Raw genomic sequence first — 19,346 nt, forward strand, 5'->3', positions numbered from 1 at the left:
CAAAACACTAGGCGGGAAATCATGTCTTCATTCCGCTTCGACTTTTGTACGAAAAAATAAGTTCAAATTTGAATTGATAATTTGTAAATTTATTTATTTAGCTTTATTGTAAAAGTGTTATAGTCATGTTTTTATTTATCATATTTCAGTTAAGATTACCTAAGTAGCGTATTAAACAACAAATCCTTAATCTTATTTTTCTTGTTTATAAATGTACAACCCAAAATTCTATTTCTAGCGCCATTTAACAACCAGAACGGTCTAAATAATACATTTACGTAATACTTATACAACAATGCCCCTAGCCCTAGACTAACGGTGAAACTTTTTTAAACGGCAAATAAAAATACAGCTATGGTGAATTTTTCATCGTTATGTTTAATTCTCCCTATATACAAATTGTAGCAATAAAATATAAATTATTATATTATTTATTTCCCTTGATATTTTGTGGGTAGGATCCACACCACTTCTTGCGTGCGTAATAAACTGCAACAAACGCCGTCACCAATAATGCAAATCCCGTAATGATTCCTGTAGATACAGCTCTTATCTTTTTATATCCGGGGACCATCAATGCAAATTTTTCGCTGACCGCTTGCTGATCATTAAACGACACCGCGATTATCTGGATGTTGTACTCCATACCTTCCACGAGATTTGTCACTGAAACATTTTACCATCAAATTGATCATTGCAAACTCTGACTCTTACGTAAGTATGAAGTGTTTTTTGTTTCCGCCGAACCGAACAGATAGTCTTCGGGGCCTTGAAACCACCTCACCACGTAAAATTTTAAATTTTCTGTTCCGTATTCGGGGGGTTCCCAGGTCACTACGAAACCGCGCTCTGTAGGATAGACCGAGATGTTTCTCGGGAATCCCACGGGTGGAAAAGAGTTGCTTCTGTATCTGTCACTTTCTCCGTCGATACCTTTAGTCCACACTCGTATTGATTTGCTGAAGAGACCGTCGCCGTTGTTGTCTTTACAAAGAACCATGAACTCATATTCTCTGCCTGATAAGAGTGTTGTGACAAGAGCTTCAAAGTACATACACAGATACCTGAATTAAGTCCGGTAATGGTGGCTTCCAAAGTTCTGGAAGACGTAACTTGATGGGTTTTCCATTCTGAACTGCCCACAGGTTTATACCATACACTGTACTCGACGTTGGTTCTTTGCCTACCCGGCAACCACGTCAAGTGCACCGACGCACTCGAAGACACCGCTGTTAAGTTCGATGGCGCATTCGACGGAATATTCTCAACCAACAGTTCAGCTTCTGCGGTTATCGTGGCAGCTTTGTTAGTTGCGGAACATTGGTACCACCCTCGATCTTCTTCCTGAATGTTGATTATAGTTAAATTTCCCTCTTTTATTGAGTAACGACCCACAGGAAGTGACGTCCCGTCTTTCTGGAAAAATAGGTTTTTTAAATAGTTGCATTAAGTACTCTCATCTTAAGTTACTTTATACCAAACTATTATGGGCTTGTGTTCGTTTTCGCCGTCTCTGGCGTCGCATGGCATCTCGATTGTCTCTCCAAGTTTCCTCAAATACAGATTGTGAGGGGTCACAACAAAAATGGGGGGACGCTGCACGGTTACGAGAATGGGAGGGGAAGGACCTTGAGTGCCTAGATCGTTGAAGGGTGTGCAAGTGTAGCGGCCGCTGTGACTTTCGTCGACTTTCATGAAATACAAACTTCCGTTCCTTCTGTAAAAGACGCCTTGGATGTTGTAGGGGTCAAAAAGGAAGCCGTCTTTCTCCCAACGGAGATTTGTCAAAGGAGGATTCGCTCTGAAGTGACAATCTATCAAAGCGGGTCGCCCAAACGGCAAATGTATTTCAGGCGGGGCAAAGATTACTTTGGCTCGGTCTAGAACAGTATTGTCATTGCGATGAATTAATATTTGTTGCGACGTTACATTGGACGTTAAGGAAAGCTTTGGCTGTTTGTTTTTCTCCATCAGAATTCGTCACTTCACATTCGTATTCTCCATAGTCGCCCATGTCCGTGGGGTTAATAACCAACGTGTTCTCCTTCGTTATGTACGACCGTTTCATCAAATCTTGAAATTCCTTCAACTGAATTCCGTCTTTGTGCCAGGTCACTTTTAGTTCTGGGTCCTTTGTTAAGCACACAAATTTTGCCTCTTCACCTTCAAGAGTTGTCCGATTGATTGGAGGGATAGCTAAGAGATTTCCACCTACAATTCCTTATTGAAAGGCAAGAAAACTCCCCTTAAAAATTATTCTACCGTTAACTGTGAGGTGGAACCACGTGCCATTATTTCTTGAACTTGGAGTTCTGTTTGGAAACAAGACTTGACATTCGAACCAACCACCGTCGGAATCTCGAATCGATGTTAAATTGACGGAAGCTTTTCCATAACGGCGATTGGGACTAACATTAGGACTATTAACTAGATCTATTCGGCCGACAAATGGTTCAGTGGCAGTCAACACTCCATCGTACCAAGAGAAAATTGTTTTACCCTAAAAAATAAGGGTATTAGCAATTCTTCAATTCAATTGCAGAATTGTTATGAGTGTTTTTAAGTTTTATTAAGTTATTAATTATTTAATTAAAATCGAAAATTACAAAAAATACCAAGTAACCAATAAAAATGTAATATTCATAAATAATAATCTATTAGTAATTATAGGTATTATGATTAAAATAGATCGGACTAGAAAATGACATTTTACGTTTGACATTAAAAATTTGACAGTTTATTTCAGTAAATCAAGAATGTACATTGTTCGTCACTAAGGAAACAAAACGGAGACAAATGAAACTCAACAAATAAATATCGCCATTACTGTGTCCGAGTGTTGTGTAAAATTTTTTTCAAAAAAATGTGTTAAAATCGTATAAATGTGTGTATAAATTGTGATTTTCGGTTTTCTGTGAAGTCAAATGATGAAATTAACAAATCAGACAAAGGTAGGACCCTTGAAAATACTATGTGAATTTTGAATGATTGGTGGATAATTCAAAATGCTCAAATCGGATTGGTCCAAATCTGTTCTCGGCGATTGAAATTGTCCTTTTTCTTTCGGTTAAAAGTTTTTTCCCGTTGCAAAAGAGCTATCTTTATTACAGATAATTTTCACTGATGTTTAAAAATTCTGGTGATGTTTCTAACAAAAACAACAACCACCCAACCAAACAAAGCAGTTTAGTAAATTAAGGAGTAAATTATAGTAAACTCAAGGTGAAACGGGTTTAACAATTAAATATAATAAGAGAATGCGACAAATGCCACGAATTATATAATTATTACGACAAAGGTCACGTCCAAGAATCTTTAAACTTTAAAACATACAGTGTGGAAACTTTAACTGAAATAAAATTCATAACTTTGACTTAGGTGATTTTTGTGAAAAATCCCGTAACAGGTCGATTTTTGTTTTTCCTTGCTCACATTTTGACGCATATGGTTTTTGCATATCTCTTCCCGGAAGTGCGCAACCACCCCTAACTTTCTTTTTTTAAATTGAAAGGTATGCCAAGTGACATTTCGTTTGAAAGCCCACTTGGCAAAGAATACAATGCACTATTTGTTTCCTGAATATTTTCAAAGCCTACGTGCTAAAAAATAAAAAAAAAATGCAACAAATTTTCAAAATGGGCACCGTTTGTTTCTTGCCCAATTGAAAATCGTTAGTAACATGTATCCCTTGCGTTTTATAACATTTCCGGTGTGATTTGTCTAATTTACCGAATAGTATTGAAGATCTTAGGCAACGTATTAAACACAAAATTAGCCAAATCATACCGGAAATGTTACAAAACCTAAGGGATGCAATTTCCCAAGAAAGAAACGTCGCCAATTTTGAGCATTGGCTGCATTAAATAGAATTCAATTTATAAAATTTGTTTTTATTTTTTAGCACGTAGACTTTGAAAATATTTAGGAAATAAATAGTGCGTTATATTCTTTGCGAAGTGGGCTTTCAAACGAGGTATGACTTAGCGTACCCTTCCGTTTGAAAAAAAAAGTTAGGGGTGGTTCCGAGCTTCCAGGCGCAGATATGGAAAAACCATATCCGCGAAAATGTGTGCAAGAAAAAACGAAAATCGACCTGTTTCCCCTATGTCCAAGTTATGAATTTTATTCCAGTTAAAGTTTCCACACTGTATTTGCACCCCAACAATACCTAAGATACGTCTAGAGTTGATCAAATATGTACATCTATTCTAATTATTAAAAATTTGCTTTATCGTATATTTTCTTATGTTCTTTGGATCTATCTGAGGCAATTCCTTGTTGACTATTTTATAATGAGCAAGCTCAGGTGAATTTCAACAATGAATATGATAAAGTGAACACACGGAAGTAGATATTATTATTTTTGGGTGGTGTTACGTTTGGACTTACCTCTTTTTTCCAGTTAAGCATGTAGGGAATGGGGAGACTTTGGGGGAAGTCCACATTACAATTAAAAATAACATAATCACCTACGGCCGCCGTTAAATAAATAGGTTTCTGCTCCTCGTAATAGTAACAATTTGCTTTGCACACAAACAAAATCACAAACCACAAATAACGATTTAATTTAAGATACATGTTTCACACTAAACTTTATGGGAGAAATGAATTTTATAATGGAGCAGAACTGTGCATGCTGCGTGCCAGAGATTCAAAAGTTCTGTCAAATCAAATGTAATCGCGGTAGTAACTTGAAGAATTAGATTAAATTTGACCCGTATTACACTTCAGGGACCCTTGATACGCAAAACTGACTAGATTCAATTTACTGGTTCAAATGCTAACCACTAATGTGACTGCGCAATAAATTTCAAACTGTAACTTGATCTTTTGCATCAAAACGAGACGGGTAAAAATACATGCACTTATTTTAATTCAATTTGTGTAATTTTATAATTACTCGGACGTATTGATACATCACAAAAAACAAACAATTTTTTTTATAATTTTTAGTATTTCTGTTCAGAAATTTATAACTGCTAGAATCAATTTTACAGTTTCTGGTCATTTGTACGGTGTCAGATTGTACCAAAAATTTTGGTGGTTCTAACAGCTGATGTTTCGCCTTCAGTGTAACATGCGCTTTCAAAGCGGAAAAGTAAAATTGTGCGTTTATGAGTACATCAATTACTGTTAATATTTGTCCACCTACAATATAAAAGAGCTCGCCAGCTTCTCGAAGAAACTACTGTCAAAAGCATGAGTTATGTATTTAGATATTAGTAACGACTGTTTTAATGTCATAAATAATAATAATAATAATAATAATAATAATAATGTTCCAAAATTACAATAGTCATTATTGCTTAATTATTTTATTTTTGCTCAACGTAAGATATTAATTGAGTAAATTAACAGTTTAAAGTTAGTGTAGGTGTTTTCAATTACGATGCTAATTTAGCCAAAATTAAATAACGTGATCCCGGAATTTAGGTACTTAAAATTTGGCACAGTTTTGTTAATAGAGTCACAACGATAACGTTGAGTAAGTCTGAAATTGAAAAAATGTAAATATTTTACGAAAATTGGCTGGTGCAAACACCAAGTTTGTTTTTAGACTGTTTGGTATCAAAATGGTCTTTGAGAAAATCCTCCAACATCTATAAACAGAGACAGTCGGTTATTAACTCCAACAAACTGAATTATTTGTGTTTTAATTTTAAAAGTACGTACATATTACTTGAATGACAGAATTTAATACTGTTGTCATTTTCAATTAAATTAAACAAGCACAATCAAGTAAGAGGATGTTTTGCAAAAATGTTTATCTGTCTGCAACCAACAAAACAGGTGGTATTGTACAGGGTGATTCAAGTTTTACCGCCCGCACGATTAACCCTATTAAAAAATTAGTAAAAATTACGAAACTTTAGGGTTACATTCCCTTCATATAAGGCTTCAAACATGTGCAATCAATTTTCCTGTATCACTTCATTCAGAGCCATAAAATTAAAAAAATTGATTTTGACCAAAAAAAAATTTTTCCCGTGCACTCTCATAACACAATTAATTCAAAGAACATATTTATGAAATTTGCATCAAAAGAAAAGGATTAGTTTTTGAATTATTCCAATTTTAACGAAAAATGATCAAGATTTACAACTGCAGTGTCATAAATAAATACCTCATTGTTGGGAAACATCTGTTGAGAACTTTTCTAGTAATTCTTTCCCTTTATTTCAAAAACCGGTGATGCTTTCATGATTTCAATGACATCAAATTTTTCCTAAATGTTCGAAAGAACTCTCAGTGAAAAATTCTGTAAATTATTGTAGCGGTTATTGAATTAAAACGAAATATTTACTCGTCTCGTTAAAAAATTTGGAATTTTTACAGAATGTTCTACAACCTTACACAATCACTCCTGAATTTTTTAGAATTTTAAATCGATTAGAAGTGTGTGTTTGCCTTCAGGTGGTAAAACTTGAATCACCCTGTATGTACATTAATTGAAATTTAAAAAAACCCTATTCATTTTTAGTTTTACTCTATCTAGACCTCCACGTTGGTTCTTATCGTGAAAATTTTGATCGTTTGTAGTTTTACTCCAGACCTTCACGTTGGTTCTTATCGTGAAAATTTTCTTAGTTATTACTGGTTGTTGAACCCATGGTGTTGGGGTTTTACGTGAGTTGAGAATCAGGATTAAAAAAAAACAACTGTATATGAGATCTGGCAACATTATTGTATTTTAATCAAATGTGATGCTTTATACAGCGTAGTTACATAGTAACAACTGTTTTACACTACTTAACACTTACAACTAAAAAAATGCTACTGCTAAATCTCAGTGTGCTGTGAAATGATATAATTAATGTACAGTCAGAGAACTTACTGGGATCGAATTTATTTTTTTCTTAGAAAAAATCGAGTGCCTAATAGACATGCAAATTGTATTTAAAAATGTGTTTCCGTCCTTATTTAAAACTGATAATATAATAACAATAATAAAAAGAAAAGGCAAGTAAACAATAGAGGCAATTTATTTGCCTTTTACAATACGAAGTAATAAATACATGAAGAATTTATTTAAAAATCGTTAGAATTTCGTGTATGTTTATAACATTCGTGAATTATTGTTTACTATACCACTCCAGTCATTCATTCGCAAATAAAATTTTTCATTAAATATAACTTGTACTTATGTCAGATCTTATCAATAAAACAAAGCTAACAAACTAATATCACTATATAAATAACTGGAACTGAATATTGTACAGAAATCATAACAAATCGAGAACCTAATTAACAGGAACTTGGTATTCCTGGAGTGCTAAATACATCTGAAATAATAGAATGAAAATGCGGGAGTATGTCCCGCCTGCTCCTAGAGCAAAGGTACGTTATACAAGTTTTATCCTAAACACCTAGTATTACAATGTCGCAACAGCCTCTCTTGTAGAATGTTGGTCGCGGCCGTGGCCACGCTAAAGCGTTAGAATTATTGATGGCGTCAGTCAAGTCGATCAGTGTTGGAAAGTAAATGGTCAGGTGGGGGCAGCACCGAACCAGATCGACAGCGCCCATTGAATCGCCTACGTACATAAAACGACGTTTCTTGTTGTAGTTTTCTTCTTCATCTTCTTCTTCAATATATATGATAAATTGAGCTTCCTGATTATGTTGTACGGTAGAAAGACGATGTGTTAACTTCATAGAATTTTGTGTAGAATTAATGTGTACTTAAAAAATAATGATTTAGGGTCTGTTTGGAGTTTTTGTTCCTATATGTGTAATTTTTGTGTTTAATTATCAATATTTAGAACATGTTTCGTTAAATTTAGTGCTTCTTGACGTTGAGTAACACCAAATTTCATAGTTTAAAGAGAATCACGCACACATAATGTCAACAGGCACTCTCCAATTCGTGGCTGCGTCTTCTTTTCGCTTGTCGCTTCCTGAACTCGTTGAATTCTTCTTTCATGGCCTGGACTCTGGCATCGATGTTGTCGTAACGACTTCTCAAAGTGCCGTAACTCTTCCTGGTCGGACCGGTGTCCAGCTCGACATCTCTCGAACCGGTCGGCGTCGACGGCGTTGGCGTCGGCGTGGACGGGTCGAACTCGTAATGACCGTCGACACTGCCGACATCGACGGCTTTGTGCAATTGATCCGAAGTGGATGGCGACGACGACGCTAATTCCAGCCAATGTCCTACTAACGGTGGCGGAGGAGGCAAGGCCGAAGGAGGAGGTGGCGGCGGTCTGTACGGCGGCAGCCTCCACTCGGTGAAAGTGCTGCCGCTTTGCGAGCTCTGATTCTGTTGGGACGACGTGTTTTTGCTGCCGAATCCGCTCGAACTGGACCTGCTCTCTGGGGAGCGGTCCAAGTGGTCGGGCGAACCCAGCTCGGGGGCGCTTCGTGCGATGCGTGCGTGTCTAGGTAGGAGTCTCGCCCTTGGTCTCGGACCGGGGTACGGTGGCGCTACTCTAATCCGTTGAGTGGGACTTTCGACTCTAATGGGATGGACCGGGATAAAACCTTGAGACTCTTCGTGAATGGCACGTAACGATGGCAGTTCTTGAGAGTAACGCTCGTGCACCGACCTGAGTTGCATGAAACCCGGAGGAGTCGGATACGAACGTTCCCCGGAACTCGTGTAGCGTACAGAACTCAAGTCGCTGAAGTAGAGAGGAGTCCAAGGCGACAACAGTAAAGCGCTCGACGTGGCCGGAGAGCTCGACTGGAAATTCGGAGTCGCGGGGCTGTAAATCGTCGGTATCGGTTTGACGGGATAGTGAACGCGTTGTCCTAAGCTGCTGAAGAAACCGCCTATTCCTCTGGCGCTCTGTCCCGAAGCGTCCGACCTCAAGCTCAACTGGCTCGGGTAGCCGACGAGGGGTTTGCGCCACGACGCCCGATTCCGTACTCCCTTTCGCGGCAGGAATCCTCCATCGTCGCTGCTACTCACGTTCGACGGACTGTCGGTGCGTAAACTCAGAATGGAATCCACCAGTACGAAACGACCGTCTGCTGTTCTCGAGATGCGACCCAAAGATTTCGAAGGAGATCCAGAATGAAGATAGTCCGGATGCCAACTTAAGCTGCTGCCAGTTCGACACCTATCCCGAGGCCATATCCAATTCACGATGAAGCTGATGAGCCTCAGACCTGATATTCGGCCTTTTCTAAGTCTGTTCCAACACGAAACACGTTAGCAAGCGATCTTTTCCAGGATCGCATTTATTTTCCCCTCAAACGCCAAAGAACCGACGGACGGTAGGTAAGGTCATTGCACAAAGTGCGATTCCGTCAAAAGTTTTTATAGTTTAATTATTTGTAAGCTGCTTCTTCCCGAGACCAAACGAGTAAACCCCACTCGTTCTGCAAGAATAAGTTGTAAAGCGTCATCCTCCTAGAGTTCTTGTTTACAATAGAAGTAAATCATAAATAAACATAACAGTCAAAGAGTCTGCGTATGTTGTCAATAACGTCGAATGCGCAACATAAACATAACCTCACTATTTTAAATGTTATTGGTATTGCTACCTGATCGGCATTATATTGGGATGACAAAAAAGAAAAAGACGTTGTTGAGTTGTCCCATAAATAAAGATCGAAGAAATTCGGTTTATAGATATTGATTATTATAACCAACATGAATTGCTGGTTACATCCATCGCTAGTGTTGCCAACACATATCCAAGCGAAGTGGGTAAAAAATTGCCCTACAAAATTATTACCAGATTTTGCACTAACAATACTTGATGCCAAAACTGAAGACAGAAAAAAAACTTAACATATTTGTCAGATATGAGCTTGATAACTTATCCTCATCTTCCCATTTTTAAAATGGTCGTACTGCACCCTTGCATGCATGGACAGAATTATTTAAACTATAAAAACTTTGTTCGAAAGACATTCCTATTTGATGCCGTTGTTGAATTTTTGGGAAAAAAATGCGATCGATAAAAATTCAAATAAACGGTAAACGAATAAATATCATGCTGGTATAGTCCAACGACTCTTTTTATTCTTAGTTCAGCTGTTGAAGCGGTTGTGGATACATGCAGTTATGAACATGATAAAGAGGAGATTTGGAGAATGCAACATTAAACAATGCAAATATTAAAATATTAGATTTGTTCATGTCGGAAATTAGAACTGTACTGTTGAGAAAATATTGTGGGGAAAGTGTCGTGGAAGGGATGTGAATTAATAAAGTGCGACCAAAAAAATTAACAGAAACAGAACAAGTGAGAGTGCGAACACATGATGTCTTAACAGCCGCGAATTTCTTCACCTTTTTTCCTCCTGCGCAGATCCAGATGGCGGCAAATAACACACGTTTGGGATCAGAAACTAGGTAATGCAGAAATACGCGTTTAGTTATTAAGAGATAAAGTTTGCAAAGTGTTACAATATAGCAAAAGATAAACCGACAACAGAGGAGAGAAACAGTTACTATGCAGAAATAAATGATTTTGTCGATTAATCTCGGCACACTTTGCTCGTAAGTGATAACTTAACGCGAAACAGTGTGTTGTAAAAGTCTATGAGTCTAATGCACCTACACAGAAAAGACCAACCCTATGGAGAGGTCCACATTCCAGGAACAAATGAAGCACACTTAAGTCCAAGTTTATGGTAGATCGATTGGCTTACCATCTACTTGAACTCTACAGGAATCTAGTTTAGATTCCGCTACGAAATGCGATCATTTTTGAGAGTGATAAGTTTTTTTTTTTGGTTTTAAATTTTTTTAAGTGATCGCATGGAATAGCGGAAACTTTAACGCCTGACGCTTACGGTTTGTGTCAACGCTTGTCCCAGGAATTATAAACACGCTCTCGTAATCACGGTACGACTCGGATTCAACCGTCCTACAAGAGGAGATAAATAACCTTATGCCCAAGACTAGGAAGCTTAATTTCATCCTTGCCACAACGGTCGACCACTTTCGATTTAGCCGTTATGCTCACTTTTACGTTAAACCGTCAGATCCTTTGGAGAATCTAGATTTCAGAAGTTCTGAAACTAAAATTCTTGACGGGGTTTCTTTTATAAAAAAGTGCCGGAAGATGGAAAAGGAATGTGTTACACAGAAAACTGAAAATTTGAAAAACAGAAAAGCAGCAAGAAAGCGTAACCTGCTGATAAGGTTCTTGCTTTAAGATTTTCAACTGACAAGATCCTCTTCAACTACTTATTTTTTGTAAATGAAATTTAGTGACACAAAATAGTTATTTGTATATTAAATCATTCTTGACGTACCGAGAGAAAAATTGTCGCCGAGGCCACTTGGGGCCGAGGCAGCACAATCTCGAGGAAGTTAAAGGATTTCGCAGCCGAAGATTTGTAATTATTATAAAATGAACAAGTAAAATTTACTTCACTGTCAATTAATACATATAAATTCGGGTTACATATTGCTGCAGAAATGACATAAATAAACAATTTATTTTATAAATAATCGTAAAAATGCCTCAAGAGAATTGCAATGATAGTGATGTTTCAGTTTCGTGTAGGTAATCCTCCAGAATTAAAAAGTAGAAATACCTACCTCCAGAGTTAAAAAGTACGTACTATAAATTCTGCGTTTCAAATTTAATACCTACCGAAAAATCTAAACACCAGTCTTACATGGAAACTCTGATTTGTATCAAGTATTAAAATAATGTTTACTTTAACGACCGTCGTTAAGATGAACAGCCGCGAAATTGGATTTCGCGGTCTGTTTTTGGTACGCGAAGTCTCGTTTCGGGTAGGGTTGCACAAAAAAATCTTCAAGTGCGAAATTTCGAAAAACTTCAGACAGATATAAATTTTCTTTTGGTAGCTCTAAGATTATGTTTGTCTACATTTATACATTTAAAAATTTTAGTCACGTTAAAAAGCAGAACTGAGGAATGCAAAACTTCTATACGCTTTCGTTAAAATATTTGAAAAAACAGGACAGTTATATAAAATATGTTTAATGTGGAAAACATAAAAATTAGAAAAACAGTTGTTTGAATAAAATTTAAAACTTCTAAGATTGTTTCCAATTTTAAACGCAAGATGCTTCGCAAGTATGACTAAATTAAAAAGAAAAGCTTTTTGTATTAGTTAAATAACCTGTGTTCATTTTACAAAAAACTTGAAATAACAAATTTTGTGGAACATATTTAAATATATCGACCATAATCTCTTGCAAGAATCTGAATACACAAAATGTGATTAAAACCGGCAGTTGTAAGAATTAATTAAGAATACAAATGTAAAACGAATTAAATTGCTTTTAGAATGTAATCACGAAATTCCCTATTAATATTTATATATTTTGTCATTTTGTCAGCTAAAGAAATAATACAAATTTTTAATCAAAGATCTCATCTGTCTCCAATAAAATTAAAGAATAAAACATGATCTAATACAGATGTAATAAAACCAACAACTTTTATGTTCATGTATTGAAGATATTAGACTGCCATACACTAAAGCTTGAATGATGATGAAATCTGCTAAATGCGTTCAAAGAGTGATATATTCACTCAGTTAAATATTATTTTAATTTAAAACTGCAGTTTATTGAAAACAAAATTTGTCCCATTTATGTTCTTAAACTATACAAAATTATGTATTTGGAAAATAAAAACAAAAGGTATACTAAATAAGGTACTCGTCATCGATGACGATGTGATAATAAAAATTCCGTAATGTAAAAGTATTTACAATGAGTCAATTTTAAATTGTTAAAAACAGAAAGACTGAGAAGTTTCCGTGGTAGAACTGTTTTAGTATAGAGGCATGTAACGGCTGTTCAAAAACTAATTCATTTAGAGTAGCCTGTACGGTTTTTAACATGTCTCTTTTAGTCGCAGTTGACGTTTTGTCCACATTCCTACATTTAAGTTTACGTTGTGTGGGTTAAGTAACGAGAAGCATGTTCCAAACTACGGCTAACTCCAAACGTGAGAATTTTTGAACACCTGTTACTAGAAGTACGGGTTATCTATAGTAGAGTTGTATCTTGGCGACCGTTAGTAACTGTTGTGGCAAAGATATTTTCTAAATACAAGACATCTAGGACAGCAATACTCACTTTTTCAAAGGCACTTGGCTATCCGTTGCATTCCCCCCATTTCTGGAGTCAGTAATCCGACAAGCAACCATATTATAAGCTGAAAACGCTCACCATTACCTATCTCATCTGATTTCGTTAAAATCTAAGAGATACAACAACGTATATCGTTGACCGAAAATCGTCTCAAAATTCTGGTTTCAATAAAATGTCAAAATACTGCAAGTGCGATAATTTTTCTTGTAAATTGTAGTCAACAAACGAGGTTCTTATATTTCATTCAAAACAGTTTTACGCGGAGAGCACGCAGACATAAAAATTCAAAAGAATCAAAACAATTCTACATCATATTTACCCTTTTCTTGTTTCCGCCGTTTCCTTTTATTGCAGATTTTAACAAAACACACCGAAAGAATTATAGCTACAATGAAAAACAAGATTCCACCCACGACTCCTGCGGTGATGGCTTTGTGTTTCACCCTAGCCGGCACCGAAAATTTCACAATTTCACTGGATTCAAAATTTGTCACTGAATGGGCTACAATTCTAAAATAATACGTTCTTCCTCCTACTAAGTTTTTTACTGAAAATAGAAAAAACAATCACACATCAATGACATGTAGAGTTTGTCCAATGACGTAATGAATATCTGGGAAAACTTGACGATCATGTTGCTTCTGTAAATATTTAATTAATAAATCAAATTAATAACTAAAAATAATCGTTTTTGATTTCTTCTTGAAATTTCTTCGAGATACATTTTCTTTGGCACTATTAGTTAGTGTCAAATTTCCCAGGTACTCCCAAAATATGTTAAAAATGAAACAACTGTCATACTTTGAAAAGTAACTTTTTCATTACGCAGAAAAACAATAAACGACAACTCCTTTTACTCACCTAGGTAATGGGTATCTTCGGGTCGAATTTGAGCTTTGTTCAGTTTTTTCCAGTCACCGTCTGTTTTGTATTTAATTTCGTAATGGTGAATAACATTAGCTTTTTCTAAGGGTGGTTGCCACGTAATCAAAAAGCCGTTACTAATTTCTGTTACAGTCAGATTTCTAGGGATACCTGGCTTTGGTCCTAGGTGCAAGAATTCTAAATTATAATTATCGTACGTTCAACACACACAAAGTGGATCCAGTGGACAAAGTTGAAGACCGTTTTTGCCATCGAGATCTCAACCTCGTCTTCTGCATCCACTTTTTTTCATCCTTAAAGTAATAACTACAGTCCCGACTGATTCCAAAAAAGTGAAGAATGACTTCTACAAAGAATTTCCGTTGGAATCAGTTCTAAATGATCTTTCTGAACGGAAAAAGTGCACAGAAGTGAAAACGATTTGTAGTGAAGAAACTACTACAATCGATTTAATTTTCATTGCAGTTAATGGTATTAATTTTGAAGAAAGATTAATACGTGAGTTTTTATATTTTAGAGTTATATTGTGTGAAATACTGCAAAAATTTAAGTCACTACTATTAATTTTTTTTTTAATTTTTATTTATCAAAATTGTTCGTCCAGAAACTGACGACAATCAATTTGAAAATATCTTCGTACATTTCTGCAGTATTTGGTTATGGAATTAAACCTCACCCCTTAATTCAATCATGACCACAGACAAAAGAAAGACATCTTTTGATTTGACGAACGGAATCAAATGACTTATTTGTTTTTATTTCCTTGATTTCCTTTTTTCACCTGTGATCATGGAACATCATTAAAAATAAAGTATAGATACATTAAGAAAAAGCCAAAACAGAAATTACAACTTGTCAAATCAAAATATAAAAATTATGTTGCATATAACGAGCGTTCAAAGACAACTGTGGCCAAGCAAGCAGTTGTTTTCTCTCTTTAATTTAAATTAAAAACCAGGAAAAGTTCTGCAATGAATTGTTTTTGATAAAAGAAATTATATATTCACAAAACTGCTTGTTTGTTAAATAAATGACTTTTGACATCTATGGTTTGACAGTTGATGAAGCTACGCCATACGAAGCGCCAGGCCGCTTGACTACAAAATTTTTGAAAGCTCTTTAGCAGACACCATTACATAATGGTTCTAACTACTCAAGCATCTGTTTTTAAAAAGATCTAATTCAAAATGGAAATGATTGATAAGCATATATTTTAAAACATAAGAAAATTGATTTTTTTTCTGCCCATAATAAGAAATAAAATATTTGTTGAAACTTTCTACGATACTGTATAACTCGTTTATTAAATAAAGTAAAAAAGGAAAATTATTGAAAAATCGATTGTGGACTGTTCAGAATCAAAACATGAATGCAACATTGTAACAAAAAAAAACGATCTATTAATAAAACAATCTCAATGTAAAATTTAGGATAAATTAAAAATATGTTTCTTGAAATGCTGCAGTTAGTGTGCCCTTATTTTTAAACCCCCATTTGTTACTTTATTTTTTTTTAATTTAACGTAAACTTTTTAAGCAAGGTATTTATTTTATAACTTTGTGAAACTTCAGTTGTAGCCTACATAAAGTGAATAACATAAGACAAACAATTTTTGGAACATAAAACAAAAACAAAAAGATACCTTTAGGCTTGTAGATAGGTGGAATAAAGGCACTCCCAGATGAATCAGTGGGCAAAATAATATTACTATAGTCTAAAATATCTGAAACCAAAACAAATAAAAAAATAATGCATGCAATGTAATGCAATGTCGAAGATGTTTGACAAATATTTTTATAATAATACAGAATGTTGGCAGTTGATCATAATCAAAAACAATTGCTGAAAACTTTTTGTAGAAATTATGAGAATCAAATATTTACCTAATCTAACGATTTCTGCTCGAAGCAGAAGCAAATGAACATGCCATATATCGCTTAGCGGCAAACAGAGCTCACACTAATAACTATTTCATTCGTTCTTGTAATTCACATTTCTTACAATGTGAATGTTTTAATTAGAAATAATTACATCGAAAACATTCAAGTCTAAGAAGAAAATTGGCTCTTACCCAAATTTTCAGTTGGTGGCGTTGATGTTATTTGGACTTTGTGGGGTAGGCTGATGTCTATCCACGTTAGCATTTTGACAAAAATGTATTTTCTGATTAGCTAAATGTAACGAGAAAACACACGTACACTTTGTTTTTGAATGTTTTTTGAAGAGATATTCAAAAGTTCTCGTTTCGATGCTCTGCGTGTATCAAAATGTACACCGGAAGAAATAAAATCTTACCGTTGCTTATTTTTGACGAACTTAACTAATTCGAAGACATTTTGTCGTACGTTAAAGTGTTAAAAGTTAGTGAACATGGTACATCACCAAATGATCCTAGAAGATTTTCTTAGAGTGTAAAGTGTTGTTGAAATATTTTGTCAAACCGTAATTTCTTCATCTTCTTAATGTTTTTTAAGTCATGATTATGAGACACCTGTACCTACATACGTAAATGGAAACCGCCAACATGTTAGGTAAAAATTTGATATAAGTACGTAATTTAGGAAGTACTAAGTTGCTTAGTCGAGAGAGTTGTGAAACTTACCCAACGTTCGGACCGTGATGATCTTGCTCATCATCCCATCACCGAGAGAATTCTTCCCTACCACTTGAAACTCGTAGGTAGTCCCCGGTGCAAGGCGGTTGATCGTGAACTGCGTGTTACCGGAAGGCGTAACCGGAATGGTTGACCATTCGGAAACTCCAGCTTCTCTGTACCAAATAGTGTAGACTTGTTTGTAGTCGGGTCCTCCGCTGTATCCAGGTAACCAGGTAAGCGTGACGGCGAACTCCAGTGGAACCCCCGTGAGGTTGTAGGGAGCATGGGGTTGAGTCCCTTCGACCACCAGCTGCGTGGAAGCGACGATCGTAGCGACTTCGTTGGAAGCCACGCACTGATAATAACCAAAGTCCGCTCGACGTAAACTCTCGACGGTTATGTTGCCACCGACGATTTTGACGCGGTTTTTGGGCAAAGAGCTACCGTCACGTCTTTGCCACTGTATGTTTGGCTTTTGCGTTCCCTCGGCTTCTTGTGCGTCGCAGTGCATCTCCACGGTCTCGCCGACTTTGCGCTGGTACATGGCTTCCGGTTCTACCGTGAATACTGGTGGCTTTCGGACTAAAACTTCCATTTGGCCGGAAGATCCTTGTGTTCCCTGAGCGTTGTAAGGTGTACAAGTGTACCGACCTTGGTGACTCTCGTTGACTCGGGTGAAGAGAAGAGAACCGTTGTTCATGATCACGATATCTTGGGTCTGATACGGTTCTAACAAGCGTTTGTCTTTGGTCCACGTTACATACTGTAGAGGGGGATTTGCTTTTATGTAGCACTGGACGACGCCAGCTAGTCGAAACGGCAAGTACTGGATGGTCGGAGTGAACGTCACCTTCGCTGGGTCTGGAAAAGGTTTTGCTTTGCACCAACAATAAAGTAAACAATTTTTTCTATCTCTTCAAGCCAATTCTAGAAGTTTTGGCATTTTTAACTGACATCCACAAAAGGTTAGGTACTGCTGGTACCTACTACCTAGATCTGATTTACATTTGCGACTTACATTCTACGTTGAGATATGCTGACGCCGATTGGGGTTCTCCGATACCATTGCTGACTTCGCACAAGTACTGCCCGGAATCATCCGAGCTGACGGGGTTAATAACAAGGGAGCCATCTCTCCTGATGGTGACTCTTGTTTCCAAGGAAGCAAGTTCTTTGACGGGTGCGCCTTCGCGAAACCACTTGACAGTGACATTTCCGGGTTGGGCTTTGGCTTCGCAATTAAACTGTACCTTCTCCCCTTCAACTTTGGTCTGGTTGGTCGGAGGAACCATAATAACGGCACCTCCGGCTATTATAACTCTTGCAGTGTGGGAGATTTGACCTTCACCGTTCCTCGCGATGCACGTATAGTCTCCGATGTCTTCGTGACGGATGTTGGATATTCGTAGTTCCGTTCCATCGTTGAATATACCTACAAGGAAAAAGTTGCAAACTACAAGAATTGATTATTTGGTGCTCCACGTGATTCATGGGGAGAGAGAATGTGGTGGACGCACTAAAGCAACTAGATGGATTTAGAGAAAGATTAGAATTTGAAGATTCAGGGGACACCCACCTATGGTAGCTGAGGTCTCTACAGGGTTGGCATCTTTGTACCAGAGTATCTCTGGCGTGGGCGTGCCTTCCGCCGTACAACTGAGGATGATAGCATCCCCCAAGTTGACGTAGATGATATCTGATGGTGTATCCGTAAAATGAGGGGGAGCGTGCACGTCAAGGTGGAACCAAGTACCATTTTTGTGCGAGTTCGGGGACCGGTTGAGGAACACCACCTTGCACTCATACCTGACAAAATACCACTTGTACTATTGGCGCAACCGAGTGGTTAAAATCTAACTGACCAGCCTTGATCCGACTCGCGAATATTTGTCAAGTTGAGTGATGCAGCACCGTATGGAGAATCCGGTGACACTCTTGACACTCGTCCTTCATAGCCCTCTCCGCTGTGGGTTGGGTAACTTTCATACCAAATGTATATTGGTATATCCTGTCCCTTTAAAAAGTTCTAATAAAGTCGTCATACACCCACCAGTGTTTGAAAAGACTCCAACAATGTTTTCCAACAAAATAGACCCTTTCTACTGTACATATTATTGTATTAACTGCATCCTTGTTGAAGTCCTTCTCAAGACACCATAATTAAGTACTATTTTAAAATCTTGTCCAGATGCACCAAACAGATTCCAAAAACTACGAATAATCTCCACATGCATTACCCATTCAAGACAAACATTCTGCAATAGTTTACATGCAGCTGGGTGCAAAAGAGTGCAATGCAAAAATACTCGTTTCATATTTCCTGCAACGCTGCGACATTCTCTGGTATTGTTTGATTGTTGAGAAAACGAAACAAAAAAAACTAGTTACTTCTTGCGAGAACATTTGATTGTTTGACAGCAAAATCCAGACAAATGACAGTCAGAGAATGGATCGATTGCACAAAAACAATAGAACGCGTGGGCACCTATTAACTCAACAGCTTTTGCCCCCGTAAAGAACTTTTTATTGATCAACATGCGGGAAAAATGATTGAAATGTTTTATTTTATCTTGTTTGGATGTCATTAAAAGAGCTGAATATTTTTGCATTGTGTTGTAAAAGAAAGAAGAATTGTTAAATGATAAAAAACGCCACTAATAGAGATCAAGAGAGACAGATACAGGAACAACCTACTCACAGCAAACCAAAATAAACTGTGAACAGAGTTGGCAAAAACGAGATAAATTCGTGAAAATATTTTCGACAGCAGAAATATTGCTGGTCGAACGTAATTGAAATTTGAGGGTATTTGAAGCGACGTCAAAC

At 36.7% G+C, this 19,346-nt stretch overlaps 2 protein-coding genes and 1 long non-coding RNA gene across 15 annotated transcripts in view; 1 reads left to right on the plus strand and 2 right to left on the minus strand.

Moving 5' to 3' along the window:
- Positions 1-67: 67 nt before the first annotated feature.
- Positions 68-4,756, minus strand: bdl (borderless). Of its 2 annotated transcripts, XM_069051391.1 has the most exons (8): positions 4,390-4,756; positions 2,263-2,500; positions 1,930-2,211; positions 1,471-1,880; positions 1,065-1,416; positions 715-1,017; positions 545-666; positions 68-489 (listed from the first exon to the last, which is right to left on the minus strand). In XM_069051391.1, the coding sequence occupies exons 1-8, from the start codon at positions 4,576-4,578 to the stop codon at positions 379-381; spliced, it is 2,007 nt and encodes a 668-aa protein (XP_068907492.1). In that variant the 5' UTR covers positions 4,579-4,756; the 3' UTR covers positions 68-378. The 2 variants fall into 2 exon arrangements, with proteins under 2 accessions (XP_068907492.1, XP_068907491.1); XM_069051390.1 differs by having other exon boundaries at positions 68-666; positions 4,390-4,755.
- The window catches only part of LOC138133466 (uncharacterized), a 45,581-nt gene continuing 28,985 nt past the window's right edge, over positions 2,751-19,346 (plus strand). Inside the window, exon 1 of the long non-coding RNA XR_011160375.1 lies at positions 2,751-2,951. This is a non-coding gene — a long non-coding RNA (uncharacterized lncRNA). The remainder of the gene's footprint in view (positions 2,952-19,346) is intronic.
- tutl (turtle) overlaps positions 6,665-19,346 on the minus strand; it is a 40,543-nt gene continuing 27,861 nt past the window's right edge. For 6 of the 12 annotated variants that reach the window (XM_069051376.1, XM_069051381.1, XM_069051375.1 and 3 more), the window contains 9 exons: positions 18,383-18,534; positions 18,097-18,326; positions 17,539-17,952; positions 16,527-17,381; positions 15,567-15,647; positions 13,901-14,101; positions 13,359-13,586; positions 13,025-13,103; positions 6,665-9,134 (listed from right to left, as the gene is read on the minus strand). In XM_069051376.1, coding sequence (XP_068907477.1) covers positions 7,847-9,134; positions 13,025-13,103; positions 13,359-13,586; positions 13,901-14,101; positions 15,567-15,647; positions 16,527-17,381; positions 17,539-17,952; positions 18,097-18,326; positions 18,383-18,534 — 3,528 coding nt within the window. In that variant the 3' untranslated portion in view covers positions 6,665-7,846. Of the gene's footprint in view, positions 9,135-13,024; positions 13,104-13,358; positions 13,587-13,900; positions 14,102-15,566; positions 15,648-15,995; positions 16,053-16,526; positions 17,382-17,538; positions 17,953-18,096; positions 18,327-18,382; positions 18,535-19,346 lie in introns of all 12 variants that reach the window. The other 6 variants (XM_069051383.1, XM_069051380.1, XM_069051382.1 and 3 more) reach the window with 5 other exon arrangements.

This window comes from Tenebrio molitor, chromosome 6 (assembly GCF_963966145.1).
Source record: "Tenebrio molitor chromosome 6, icTenMoli1.1, whole genome shotgun sequence".
Lineage (NCBI taxonomy): Eukaryota > Metazoa > Arthropoda > Insecta > Coleoptera > Tenebrionidae > Tenebrio > Tenebrio molitor.

Coding starts and splice junctions, on each gene's coding strand:
- bdl (XM_069051390.1), bottom strand. CDS start 4,578: ATGTATCTTAAATTAAATCGTTATTTGTGGTTTGTGATTTTGTTTGTG. Junction 1,881..1,929: donor AGCTTTCCTTAACGTCCAAT/GTAACGTCGCAA, acceptor ATACTGTTCTAG/ACCGAGCCAAAGTAATCTTT. Junction 667..714: donor AAAAAACACTTCATACTTAC/GTAAGAGTCAGA, acceptor AAAATGTTTCAG/TGACAAATCTCGTGGAAGGT.